At 39.3% G+C, this 12,373-nt stretch overlaps 2 protein-coding genes across 6 annotated transcripts in view; one reads left to right on the top strand and one right to left on the bottom strand.

The window, feature by feature from the left end:
- Positions 1-12,373, bottom strand: part of CA12 (carbonic anhydrase 12) — a 48,406-nt gene that overhangs the window by 15,323 nt on the left and 20,710 nt on the right. For 2 of the 4 annotated variants that reach the window (XM_037910530.2, XM_043524728.1), the window contains 4 exons: positions 7,822-7,917; positions 5,459-5,522; positions 3,782-3,939; positions 1,844-1,970 (listed from right to left, as the gene is read on the bottom strand). In XM_037910530.2, the coding sequence (XP_037766458.1) occupies positions 1,844-1,970; positions 3,782-3,939; positions 5,459-5,522; positions 7,822-7,917 (445 nt within the window). The remainder of the gene's footprint in view (positions 1-1,843; positions 1,971-3,781; positions 3,940-5,458; positions 5,523-7,821; positions 7,918-12,373) is intronic. The other 2 variants (XM_043524729.1, XM_043524730.1) reach the window with 1 other exon arrangement.
- The window catches only part of LOC114021897 (kunitz-type serine protease inhibitor bitisilin-3), a 64,275-nt gene continuing 56,571 nt past the window's right edge, over positions 4,670-12,373 (top strand). The window contains exon 1 of one of the 2 annotated variants that reach the window (XM_043524732.1): positions 4,670-5,163. The gene's annotated coding sequence lies outside the window, so the exon portion shown is untranslated. The remainder of the gene's footprint in view (positions 5,164-12,373) is intronic. The other variant, XM_027832160.3, reaches the window with a different exon arrangement.

Genomic DNA, 12,373 nt, shown 5'->3' with positions numbered 1-12,373 from the left:
ATAGAGTTCCCCTCTGGATACTATTGCACAATAGTTTATTCCAGGATAGCTAGTTTGGTCAATTTCCTGAGGGAGGCACAATTTCCTACCTGTGTTTTGTTCGTTTGACAAAAAGTGGAATAACAAGTAGATACTGTTGCCTTAAGATTTTGTAATGGATAGACTAACATGTGCCTTTATTAATTTGCAGACTGACTGTTTGGCTGGATTGGATTCTTAATTTGTTTTAAGCTTCAGTAATCAGTCTGAAGATGTGTAGTATTTGACTTAGACCCATCTGCCAAAGCAACACATTGAATGTGCCAGCACTCCAAGGGCTTTGTACAACTCGGTGATAGCCCACTTAGTGGTTTTGACTGATTTCAGAGCAAAACATTGGTCATTACAGTTCATTTTGCACAAATAAGCCAAGTAAACCTTACTGATATGCAGCAAAGCTCATCATCAAAGGTGCAGGCATTTATGCAAAAGCCCCTCACACACAATTGTCATTATGTATCACTACATAATAAATTCTTTAAACCAATTGTGTCTTTAGACTTCAACCTAATAAGATGGCTAATTTTACATCCATAACAGTGCATTGTGCAATCCATTGTTATGAGTTATTTTTACTTCTAGGTGTCAAACTCCTGAAGGACATCCTCTGTAATTCCCCATAAACAGTCCCCCTGCAATGCAAAATTATGATTCCTTTTAAGAGTGTGGTCAGCCCAATAATTATCATGTACCAGCTGAGTTTGACATCACCGCGGCTGAACTCTCTTTCCAATGTCAAGGTGCAATTTTTGTTTTGTTTTTTTAAATTAAAAACACACATGCTAAGTACCTGACCCTGCAAACACTTACAGTCTAATTCAGAGCCCATGGAAAGACACCTGTTGAGTTCAGTGGTCACTGGATTGGAATAACTTTATTCTCATACATGTTTGCAGGATTAGGCCTCAAGACTGGATCAAAAAATGGTCTTTCTTCAATCCAAAATGTAAAAGTATGTAGTTTTTCCCCCAAAGGCTAACATATTCTGCCTCATTCTAATCAGATACTTATAAAAAGGAATACATTTCCACTATTCTCTGCATTACTATATTTCCAATTTGTAACATGCCGTGGAAAGTTCTGCCCTTTCTTTTGTGTATTAAAATCAAATTGCATATCTCATGAAATTTCCCCAGGGCCCAATGCTGTCTTTATTGAAGTCAGCAGGCATTTTGTAATTGACTTTGATTGGAGCAGGATTGGAGCCTCAGCAGAAGTTTTTAAACAATACGTTTGGGGTCCAGAGATGTGGGGCTGCAGTGCAGTTATGGAGTATGCTAGAGTTAATTGATAAAAGCTTACATAGGCTAATTAAAATGAGGAAAATTTGGCAACATGGTTCTGGAGGATGTACGTGATCATAATGCCACTTAAAACAGTGACTGGAACTAAAAGATTCAAAATTAGAGAGAAAAACTGTCTAGTGTAAATAATATAAAAAGTTCTTTTCCCATTGAACATGACAGGAAGGGCTGAGGCTCCCAATACACTTTCCCCTGCCTGATCTTCCTCATTCTACTCTCCAAGATCAAAGGACAATGACTGCGTGGGATCTGCTCACTTGATCCTAATGGGTGACAAATAGAACTTTGTATACACCTTACTCTCATACAATTGCTCATGTAAGCAACTGTAAGAGGAGAAAAAGGGAGACAGCAATGTAAGGGGAAACGATACTGTGTGAAAACTCCTACTGATCTCTTTGTGCCTGAAGAAACCAAAGCAATGCTATAGGCACCTAGTATTCCAAATCCACATGCATAACTATTTAGCATTTCTTTACACAGGCATTTATTTTACTTACCTTGACGGAAGGAGACAGAAACCAGCCTTTCATCAAACTCCTGAATGTGTCTGAAGTTATTAACCATTTCCAGGGGCGTGGGGTCATTGGGCTGTGTGCAGTACAGAGCTGTTTCCAGTGCCAGCAGCTAGGGACAAAACATACAATTCAGCATCTAGTGTATAGAGAAAGCAAGGTGGGTATGTTTAGACATCTTCTTATGCTAAATGACACTGAGAATCAGTTCCATCCAATGAGGGACTGTTTCAACACACGGAAATGCATGAAGGAGGTGGGATCAGTTATGCAGTAGCTACAAATGCAATGTGCTGTGTAAGCCCAAATGTCAGGGGTGCTGGAACAATTTTCATAATGGGGGTGCTGAGAGCCATTGAACCAAACTGTAAACCCTGGATATGATGGAAATCATTTCAAGCCAGGGCATGCAACTGGTAGCACCCCTAGTTCCAGCACTTATGTCAAATATAATTTGGTGTGCAAACAGTTTGACCTCAATTGTCTAAAAGGCTGTTTCTCCATGTCCATATATGAACTTAATTTAATTATGTTAGAGTAACCCTAATAATTGATATTTAGCTGTCAGGAAAATGGGGAAGAGGAAGCCTTTGTTTCATGAGTGTTTGTAGACTTGTTCTCTGCTTGTTTTTCTTAAACCTCAAAACACAGCAAACAAATATACGTGTATGCAGAACCCCCCCAAAAAGTCCCCAGACATTCCTGCTGTCTGACCTGGATTAGAATAGGTAACACATGAGTGGATCTGATTTTAAGTTAATAAAAGGACTAGCATAGAAGAATTATTATTGAGGGAAAGTTTCCTTCCACGATTGGGTGGTTGAAATATTAGCGCAAACAGTCCAAGTCTGAAGCAAGTAATAGAAGTAATCTTAATAAGCTGGATATTTTGGTAAGGTAAGGAATGCACATGCAATGGTGAGCGTCATAGAAATGAATGCTCACCAAAAGGAGTGCAGCGGCTAACTTGATCATAGATTTCTGTGATAAAACAGTTTGGATTTCTTATTTGTAAGTCGCTAGCTAAGCTCTTTCCACCTGATGTGGGTCAGAAGAAGCTGGTGTTTGGGGGTTATATAACTCAGTATAGAACATATTTCTGTTCTTTTCCTGCTAGTTTATCAGTTGACCACCTGAGAGGAGGAAAAAACTTAATTAGTTTCTAAGAGATGCACATGAAGACAGAGGTTGGTAAAAAGCAAGGTAGCTTTCGTTTTGCCAAATAACCCTTCACCAGTTAGGCTTCGGTTTTATGAAACCAAAATCAAAGCTAGAAGTTGTTCCTATCTAGATGTTACTGTTACATAGGATTGGCCTGGCAATTTGTGAAAAATACTTGCATGAAGAGAGCAAGTGCTGAAGCAAAGGAAGAATACAGATTGACTACAAGTTTCAAACGCAAATCTCTCTGTATCTGTTTAACTGTGGGTGAAACTTTTCACCTATGTGGTTAGCAGACACAATTAAGGTGTCTTGTATCTAATTTTCAGGGGCAGTCAGGTACTTGGAAGTTCAAGTGACCTTAAATTGCACCACCAGTTATTTTTTATTCACAAAATTGTGGGCAGAAAAATAAAGATTCTGTTAAGGAGGGACTGAAAATTTGGACCATAATGTGTTGTTCTGAATTAAAGAGCCATCCAGTCCCATGGCCTTTGCATGTCAATTGCAAACAAAGTATGATAGATCAAAGAGATTAAATATTTTTTTTCCCCGCTTCAAGAATAATGTTAGTAATCACATCTTTTAGTTTTATGAGACCTTATGGAAAACTTCCTATTTTAAATCCAGGAAATGAGAATACAAATTTAACATTCCTTAATAAACATCAAACAGATTAATTTATTAGCATTTAATTTAATATCAGACTTTAGGCTACAATGACAGGCTAAATAAGAAAATATCTGTTTTACTTAAACTTGCCTGTTCTTGTGAAACTTTTACCGGGTGTCGGAAAACTGTCCAGAGAACACTAGGGTAACAAGGAGGAGTTGTCAGGGATCCTTCATAGCGATAATACTCATCCAGTTGGTCAGGAAGCAGTTCTTGGATGTCAAAACCTGGGACTAGAGCTACCTGGTCTGAAAGAGAGAATCCATGTTAATTCCATATTCTTCATCACACTTCTCTCAGTGCTAGTCTACTTTGCATCATCATGACTTTCTACTGGACTGCATTGGTTTGCTGTATATCTCTGCACACGTGAGTCCCAGTAGGGCAAATTTGTTTTCAGCAAGCATTTTGATTTCAATGAAAAAGGAAAAAGTGTACTTTGATAGATGGTAGACCCAATTTAATATAGAAATGTAGTTCATTAAACCACTTCTAAATTTGTTTTTATACAAGTCTGACATGTTACACCTGGATATCAAACCAGGGTTGTGATTAATGAGGAAAGTTGCTCTTTACTATTGAGTGCACTCTGCTCAGGTGCACTACTGGATGAATTTCTTTATAAGCAGTGCAGGCAACTACCCAATATTAGACCTCACACATCACAACTTCTTGTCAACTGTCTAAAAGGGCCATCTTGATTATCACTACAAAAGTTTTTTTTCTCCTGCTGATAATAGCTCATCTTAATTAATTAGCCTCTTACAGTTTGTAGGGCAACTTCCACCTTCTCTGTATATATGTGTGTGTATATATATTCTTACTATATGTTCCATTCTATACATCCAATGAAGTGGGCTGTAGCCCGTGAAAGCTTATGCTCTAATAAATTTGTTAGTCTCTAAGGGGCCACAAGTACTCCTGTTCTTTTTGTGGATATAGACTAACATGGCTGCTACTCTGAAACTAGACATTTAGGGTTTGTCTACACTGCAGTCACAGGTGTGACTGCAGCTTAGATAGGTATATCTATGCTAGCTTTAATTTAACTAGCGCAGCTAAAAATAGCAGAGAGGACGTACTTGTGCAGGCTTCAGCACCAAGCTGTACAAGTACACCAAGGAGCCTGAGTATGTACTCAAGTTGCTAACCTGCGCTGAAGCTCATGCTGCCACATCTTCACTGCTATTTTTAGCTGTGCGAGCTTGATTAAAGCTAGCATGGATATACCAACCCATGCTGCACTCACACCTCCAACCACAGAGGACTGGGTTTGAAATACTCTGTCTGCTGTTCATAATGGTTTGAGTGTGTTTGCCACTACGCTGAAGATTTTCTTGTCAACACCATGTTTTTATACATCTCGTCAACATTGTCTGCATTTTACTGCATCCACCAACACCTTTTTTTTTTTTTAAAAAAAGATACCTGAGGAAAAAATCCTGTGAGTTCTGGCCATTTGCTTACTGGGAGTGAGTATCATTATCATTATTTGCATAAATCAGCTATCTGTATACTAAATTGAGGGGCAAGTAACCAAAGGAACAGCACATGCAAGTCATACGACCTGGTTAGGAACATGTGATACTAATGAACAGAAGTGTACCTAAAGCTAGCTGTATGATCCCCTTAAGAGGAGTGCACTGTACTTGGAACTGTTCTGAAGCAGTTTGGCAAAAGCATGACATGCCCTGCATGAATCCCATCAATGATAAGGTTCTGATACACTCAGCCACTATTGATCTTTTGCATACAACAGCTACTCACCTTTGTATTTCACGTTCTGGAAATGACCGAAGATCTTTTCATAGGATGGATTGAATGGGCCTCTCTGTAACAAATAGATTAACAGCTGTCCAAGTAATCAGGGCTCTGTGTGCATAATCTTAAATTCTTCAGACAACTGGTGTTGAACATTTGATTGACAGTGTCATCTTTTAGTGAAATTTTTCACCCAACAACACCAATACTGATGTAATAACATAGACTGATGTAGAAATTAAGGCTGTGCCCTGGGATTGTTTTGTTTAGTCTGTTCTATCCTTCTTCTCCATTTCAATACACTCTTAAATAATAAGCTGCAGCCTGGGGGTGTTTGATTTCTTTATCACACTACACAATATTAAATTGTCATAATTATGGCTTATCAGTTGTTTGCAATATGATGAATTGCAAAGTTAAAACCTTAAATAACTAAAATGTTCAAGGAGAAATATTTTGCATTAAATCAGTTCAATGATTATTTATGTGTTAATTAAAGTGAGCTGTATAATAATGTTTACTGAATAACTAGGTGAAATTTAAAGGCCTGTGACAAACAGGAGGTCAGACTAGATGATCCAATAGTCCCTTCTGGCCTTAGACTCAATGAATAACAGTAGTCTTAAACTAAATAACCAGTAATATCTGACTGTAGGATAAATTTCCAAAGCATATAGCTGCACAACTCTCATTAGCTGAAACTCCACACAGTTCTTCATAAAATGTAACCTGATAGGGTCTCGTCTTGCAATCCTTTATATAGTTAGAATTTCCACTAGCTTCAATGGAAGTGATTTCTTCACAGGGACTGCAGGATTGGTCCCTTACTGCAGAACAGCATTATGGAGCAGAAGACTTCAGACCAGAAAGGTTTTAGATGAAGCCTACATTCTTTATTCTGTAACACGCCTTATGGTGTGTGTTTGAAAAAACATGTAGCCTTTCAGTGGCTAGCCTGCTGTGCAAAGAAATGGAAGCCTATTTCCTTTAAGAACTTTATACATGCTAATTCTATGCTGACAGGCTTCTCAGATCATGCATGGGTTTCTAGTCATAGCCATAGGTAGCATATTTTGGGCTTTGTGTTGCCAACCAGAAACCATTAGTCTGCTGCTTGCAATCCAAAATAAAGAATGATACTGTTAGAAGGTCAGGACCAGTGGTGAGAGTCATAACTCTAATATCCAATAAGAGACTGGCTGCTATAGCTTCTAATCAATGCCTATTTTCTTAATAATTTGGAGCTGATTCTCAGCAACTCATCTGGCAACCAGAAAAAATTGTGTCCTAAGTTCAACTTTGAAAGCCACCATGTTTCTGAAATTCTCAGATGGAAATAAGTAAATAATGTTAAATTTGGAGATATCCTTATTTGATTTTTAATCAGCATTATATAATAAGCATTTTGTAGAAAAACCAGAAGCCTTCTAACAGATAGTTGGGTTTTCAAAGAAACAAAACTTTTCTCAGAAAGTGTCTGCATTCCTTGAACACTTTCAGGTTTTCGATGGAAAGCTGAAAGTTTTTGGAGTTTCAGTTTTGTTGATAAAAAATCAAAATGTTCATTGGGGGGGATACACATTTTCCAATCTGCTCTACTGTAAAGTTCATTAGCTCAATGCTGAGTTTATAGCTAGCCTTTTTTGGTCACATTTACACAAAGTAATTGGAAATGTTTGCCTGGCAGAGTTACAGGAGGTTCCATCAGATTGCTGACTGGGTTATTTAATTGCCTCTGTGTCAGGGTTAGGTGTGGAAACCTGTCCCCCTGCTGCGTTGAAAGGCTCACTGAATTTACTTGTCTCGTAATTTTTTCTTCACCACCAGCTTCATTGATACAAAGGAACTGTGTGCCTGTGAAGTACTAGTTGTGAAGGGTATGGTCACACCTTAGTCTTCTATAATTAATTACCTGTGTCAGGGTTCTGCCAGCCTGGTGACCCCTACTGTGTTAAACAGTGTTCCGTGCTACATATACAACTGCCTTTACTATCTGGGAATATTCAAATGTGCAGACTTGATCTTCACTTTCTACTGTCATTTGTGAGAAACTCACCAGCTCCTTAGTCTGTGGAAAGCAAATTCAAAAGGATATGAACATGCCTGATATATTTTAAAATGAAATAACGAGTGAATACTCAAAATCTTTTCTCCTGCACTATACACCTAGTTCACAGAAATATAATGGAGGGCAGAATCTGGCCATACATGTGTGTGTAGGTCGAGTGGAAGAGAGAGACCATATATCCAGACATGCCAATATTGATGGACTCCAAGTTAATCCCAGTCATCTCATTGTACTTAAAGCTTACAGGTACTTTAATTATAGCATTATTAAATATGAAAAAAGCACAAGGCATGCATCTTACCTCAATGAGAACAGCCAAAACTGCTAGCCCATCTGATTTGTCTATTGCTGCTGTTACATCGGGGTATTTGTCAGAGTTATAATGTACAATATGTAGCTACAAAGAGGGAGAAGTAACGGTATTATCACCTCTGGCTCATGGTAGCATTTCAGTTGTCATAAAACAATCCAGGGCCCTAGACACCCCAACATAAGGCCTCCTAACATCTTCCCCTTTAGCAGTGGCAGGAGGCTCTCTCCCCTTTCAGAGAAGCAAAGGCAGTGTTATGGTGCTGCCTTCTTTCATCCATGATTGGCGGGGATCCCCTGTCCTCCACAGAGAGGCAGAGTCAATAGCAGGTGTTCTCCCTGCCCCCCCAGTACCTGCCACAGTAATCAAGGTGTATCTGCTTGGGTGAGTATGATGGGCCCTTTGTACTCTTCTCCTGTCGCACAGAGTCCTCTGCTGGGGTGGATTTGGTGGGAACCAGAGCAGTGGCTCTTGGGGTTAACTCCCATTGAGACTCATGGTACAGTTCACCCCTTTAAGAGCTATTGTTTCACACTGCCTGCAGACTCAGGCAGATGTCACTGTATCAGTTACCCTGGATTACATTTTCAAGCTTTTCTTTATGACCATGAGGATGAGAAACTTTATTTTATTTAAATTAAATCACACAGTGCCAGAAGCTACTGCCTTCAGCATGGGCCTGTGGTGTCTATGCCTCATACTGACCCTGAGACTGATCATGGAGAGGCCAAGTCATTTAAAAATAATCCCAGCCCAAACTTGAAATGGCCAAGTGAACACACTTACATGCACATCAATCATGCATAAAAATTCACTCTGAATTTCTTTATTGTACTTTAATTACATTAAAACACCTGGCCTGTGATTCTTTGTCATCAGAAATTGAACAGTTTTAGAACTGCCTTGTAAAGTTAAATATTTTGAATAAGAAATGTTAACATGATGAAACTGTAGCTGTCAGTGTGGAAATATAAATAAATAGGCTGCAAGTGAATGGGCAATGGGGTCTACCAACAGCACCGTTATTTGTGCTTATTGGAGAACTACAAAAAGGACATGGAAAAGAAGGGTATTTAAAATTAAGTCCTCTACATACCTGTGTTTAACAAATATTCTGATTTTTTTACAATAACTTTTTAAAACAGTTGCAAAAAAGGTTTTGGACCCACTTTTGTACCATCAAAGTAGATGGAAAAATTCTAATGGTTCAGGATCAGGCACTCACATAGTAATTTGCAAGAGAGAACAGCTGCACGACAGGTGACCGTACTTCCTCTCAGTTCACAGTGATTTGGGAACATAGAACTCTAATACTGAATTTTGATATGCTTACTGTTTTCAAAAAAGAATCAAGAATTTAGTGTAAATAGTGTGTTCAGTTTATTGTTGCTAAGATTCCCAGAGACCTCATGTATAGGTACCTGTCAATTAAAGATTATTAGTAAAAACAAAATGATTTTCTGGAAGCTGATGCTTGGCTTGGTCTTGCTTGATGGATCACTCTTTAACAATCTGCAAATTTTCCACTAAAACATCAGATGAGCACTGGGAATTCTCTGATGGAAGCCTGACTTACTAAGGTTTCCCCTGGGTTTTGCTACGTACCTTACCCTACTTTCCTATCCGACATGAAACATCATCTGTTACACTGTTACTATATAACATTATGCAAACTCTTCAGCAGTTATGCAGTTAACTTGCTTAACATGAGCATTGCGTGTGTTAATTGGATAATATTGTGGTTTGGCTCTCTGATGTAGTCTTGGATAGCTGAGCAAGTCACCAGCTGTGCAGTTATTTCATGTTAAAGTGTGTGAATCAAGCCAAAACCAGACTGTCTATACCCTTAGTTGCTACATGTAGGAAATAGGCAGTTATAAAACTATGCACCTAACTTGTAGGTGGCTATGAGGGAGATTTTCTGTTCTTTTGCAGCAATATAAATCCAGAGGAATTCTACTGAAGTCAATGGAGTCAATCTTGAGTCATGCTGGTGTTAGTGTGAGAGGATTCTGGCCTCATATCTCCTCCTAGGGCCAAACAGCATTGTTCTGTGCCTATCCCAAAGCTATTTATTCCAAACCAGAAAATTTCCTGGTAGAAGTTTTATGAATTACCATATGAACGAAGTGGCCTCAGATAGGCATTAACTCCCCACCCTGACAACAACCCTTCCCTGCCCCCATTCCAACCCATAACCAGCTAACATATATACGTCCAACGGAATGAGCCTTCATTAATGAATTATGTTTGACTGGACTTCTCCAGCTTCACCGTTGCGATGACTTGGTATGTGTAGAGCAGGGATTTAAGGTAATAGACAAACTTATTCTGAAAAATATTTGAACTGCACAGAACCCCTTCCCACAGCCACTGAAGAAGGGGAAGTCTCCACTTTTGGAGTTAGCCTGTAAGAAAGAAATTGCCTTTCCAATAGCTTCAGCAAAGGGTATGGGTATTGTCCTTAGCCTAAAATTGTAACTTTAATCCTACTTCAATTTCAGATAGATTTGTAATTACTCTGGGACTATGAATTGAATAAATTAAGCATATAATTATTCATTGCTAAATCCAGTGGCCGATTACTAAAATTGATTTCCATTAATTGTGCTGTATGCATTTAGAACTGATTGTCACCATTACAGACCCCTACTGGTCTGCGCAGGTGCACCCCCACTCAGGCCTCAAGCAATCACTGCTCTTGTGGTGGGGTCATGCAATTCTCCCACTGTCAGATCGGGCCTTGGACTGCCATTCCCAGGTGCTAACTGTGATTACCTCAGCAGGCCTAATTTATAGTTCATAGCTGCAGGTCTGTTAACACCAAGAACACTGGCGGTGGTATCCAGTAATCAGACAGCCGAGCATTATTTGTTTAGAACAAAACAATTGCAGAGAAAAAGATCTTAAAACAATAACAGATTATGTGCACGTCTGTTTCTCCAACAGCCCCCTATTAAGCTAGACTAATACATTCATACGGGAAATTCTGTTAAACCAATCTAACTATATAGAACCTTATGTTGCCGACCAGGACCCAGACATTATTCATATAATGATTACATAGCACCTCCACATCCTCTATACTGAACCCAAGCAGAACTGCACAGAGTATTTGAGTTTGTGTCATGCAACAAAGAGCATAATTACACATTGTTATTAAACAGTGGTCTGCATCATCGCTAGTCTCCAGTTAGAATTGGTGTTAAGCAGCAGAATTTAGAGTATCTGCATGGTACAAACATTTTAAATTTACATGTATGTGAACCTCGAAGCAAAACACGTGGATCAATTTTGAAAAGCCTTATGAGTGTTATCTGCAGCAAGTATGCAAATCTGGCAACATATACTGTAAAATTTACATTTAATCTCACAACTAAGTCCAATAGTTAAAAGAAAATATTATTAGTTGTAATTATTTATATTAAGGTAGCACTTTAAGGCCCCAGTCAGGACTGGGGACCCGTGATGCTGGGTGCTGTACAAATAGAAAAGAGACAATTTCCTACCCTGAAGGGCTTACAATGTAAAGAGCTTTCAAGGTGAAGAGCTAAAGCAATAAAATCAGTAGCCAAATATTTTGATTCGGTGCTTTCTCAGGTTTCAGCGTAGAAGCCGTGTTAGTCTGTATTCGCAAAAAGAAAAGGAGAACTTGGGGCACCTTAGAGATGAACAAATTTATTTGAGCATAAGCTTTCATGAGCTACAGCTCACTTCATCGGATGCATTCAGTGGAAAATACAGTGGGGAGATTTATATACATAGAAAACATGAAACAATGGGTGTTACCATACACACTGTAACGAGAGTGATCACTTAAGGTGAGCTATTACCAGCAGGAGAGCAGGGGACGGGGGGGGGGGGGGGGGGGGGGGGGGGGGGGGGGGGGGGGAGGGAACACCAGGAGGGGACCTTTTGTAGTGATAATCAAGCATTTCCAGCAGTTGACAAGAATGTCTGAGGAACGGTGGGGGGTGGGGTGGGGAATAAACATGGGGAAATAGTTTTACTTTGTGTAATGACACATCCACTCCCAGTCTCTATTCAAGCCTAAGTTAATTGTATCCAGTTTGCAAATTAATTCCAATTCAGCAGTCTCTCTTTGGAGTCTGTTTTTGAAGTTTTTTTCTTGAAGAATTGCAACTTTTAGGTCTGTAATCGAGTGACCCAAGAGATTGAAGTGTTCTCCAACTGGTTTTTGAATGTTATAATTCTTGATTTCTGATATGTGTCCATTTATTTTTTTACGTAGAGACTGTCCAGTTTGACCAATGTACATGGCAGAGGGGCATTGCTGGCACATGAGGGCATATATCACATTTGTAGATGTGCAGGTGAACGAGTCTCTGATAGTGTGGCTGATGTGATTAGGCCCTATGATGATGTCCCCTGAATAGATATGTGGACACAGCTGGCAATGGGCTTTGTTGCAAGGATAGGTTCCTGGGTTAGTGGTTCTGTTGTGCGGTGTGTGGTTGCTGGTGAGTATTTGCTTCAGGTTGGGGGGCTGTCTGTAAGCAAGGACTGGCCTGTCCCCCAGGGT

The sequence above is a fragment of the Chelonia mydas genome, chromosome 10 (assembly GCF_015237465.2).
Source record: "Chelonia mydas isolate rCheMyd1 chromosome 10, rCheMyd1.pri.v2, whole genome shotgun sequence".
Classification (NCBI taxonomy): domain Eukaryota; kingdom Metazoa; phylum Chordata; order Testudines; family Cheloniidae; genus Chelonia; species Chelonia mydas.
This window is presented reverse-complemented; position numbering and strand designations above follow the sequence as displayed.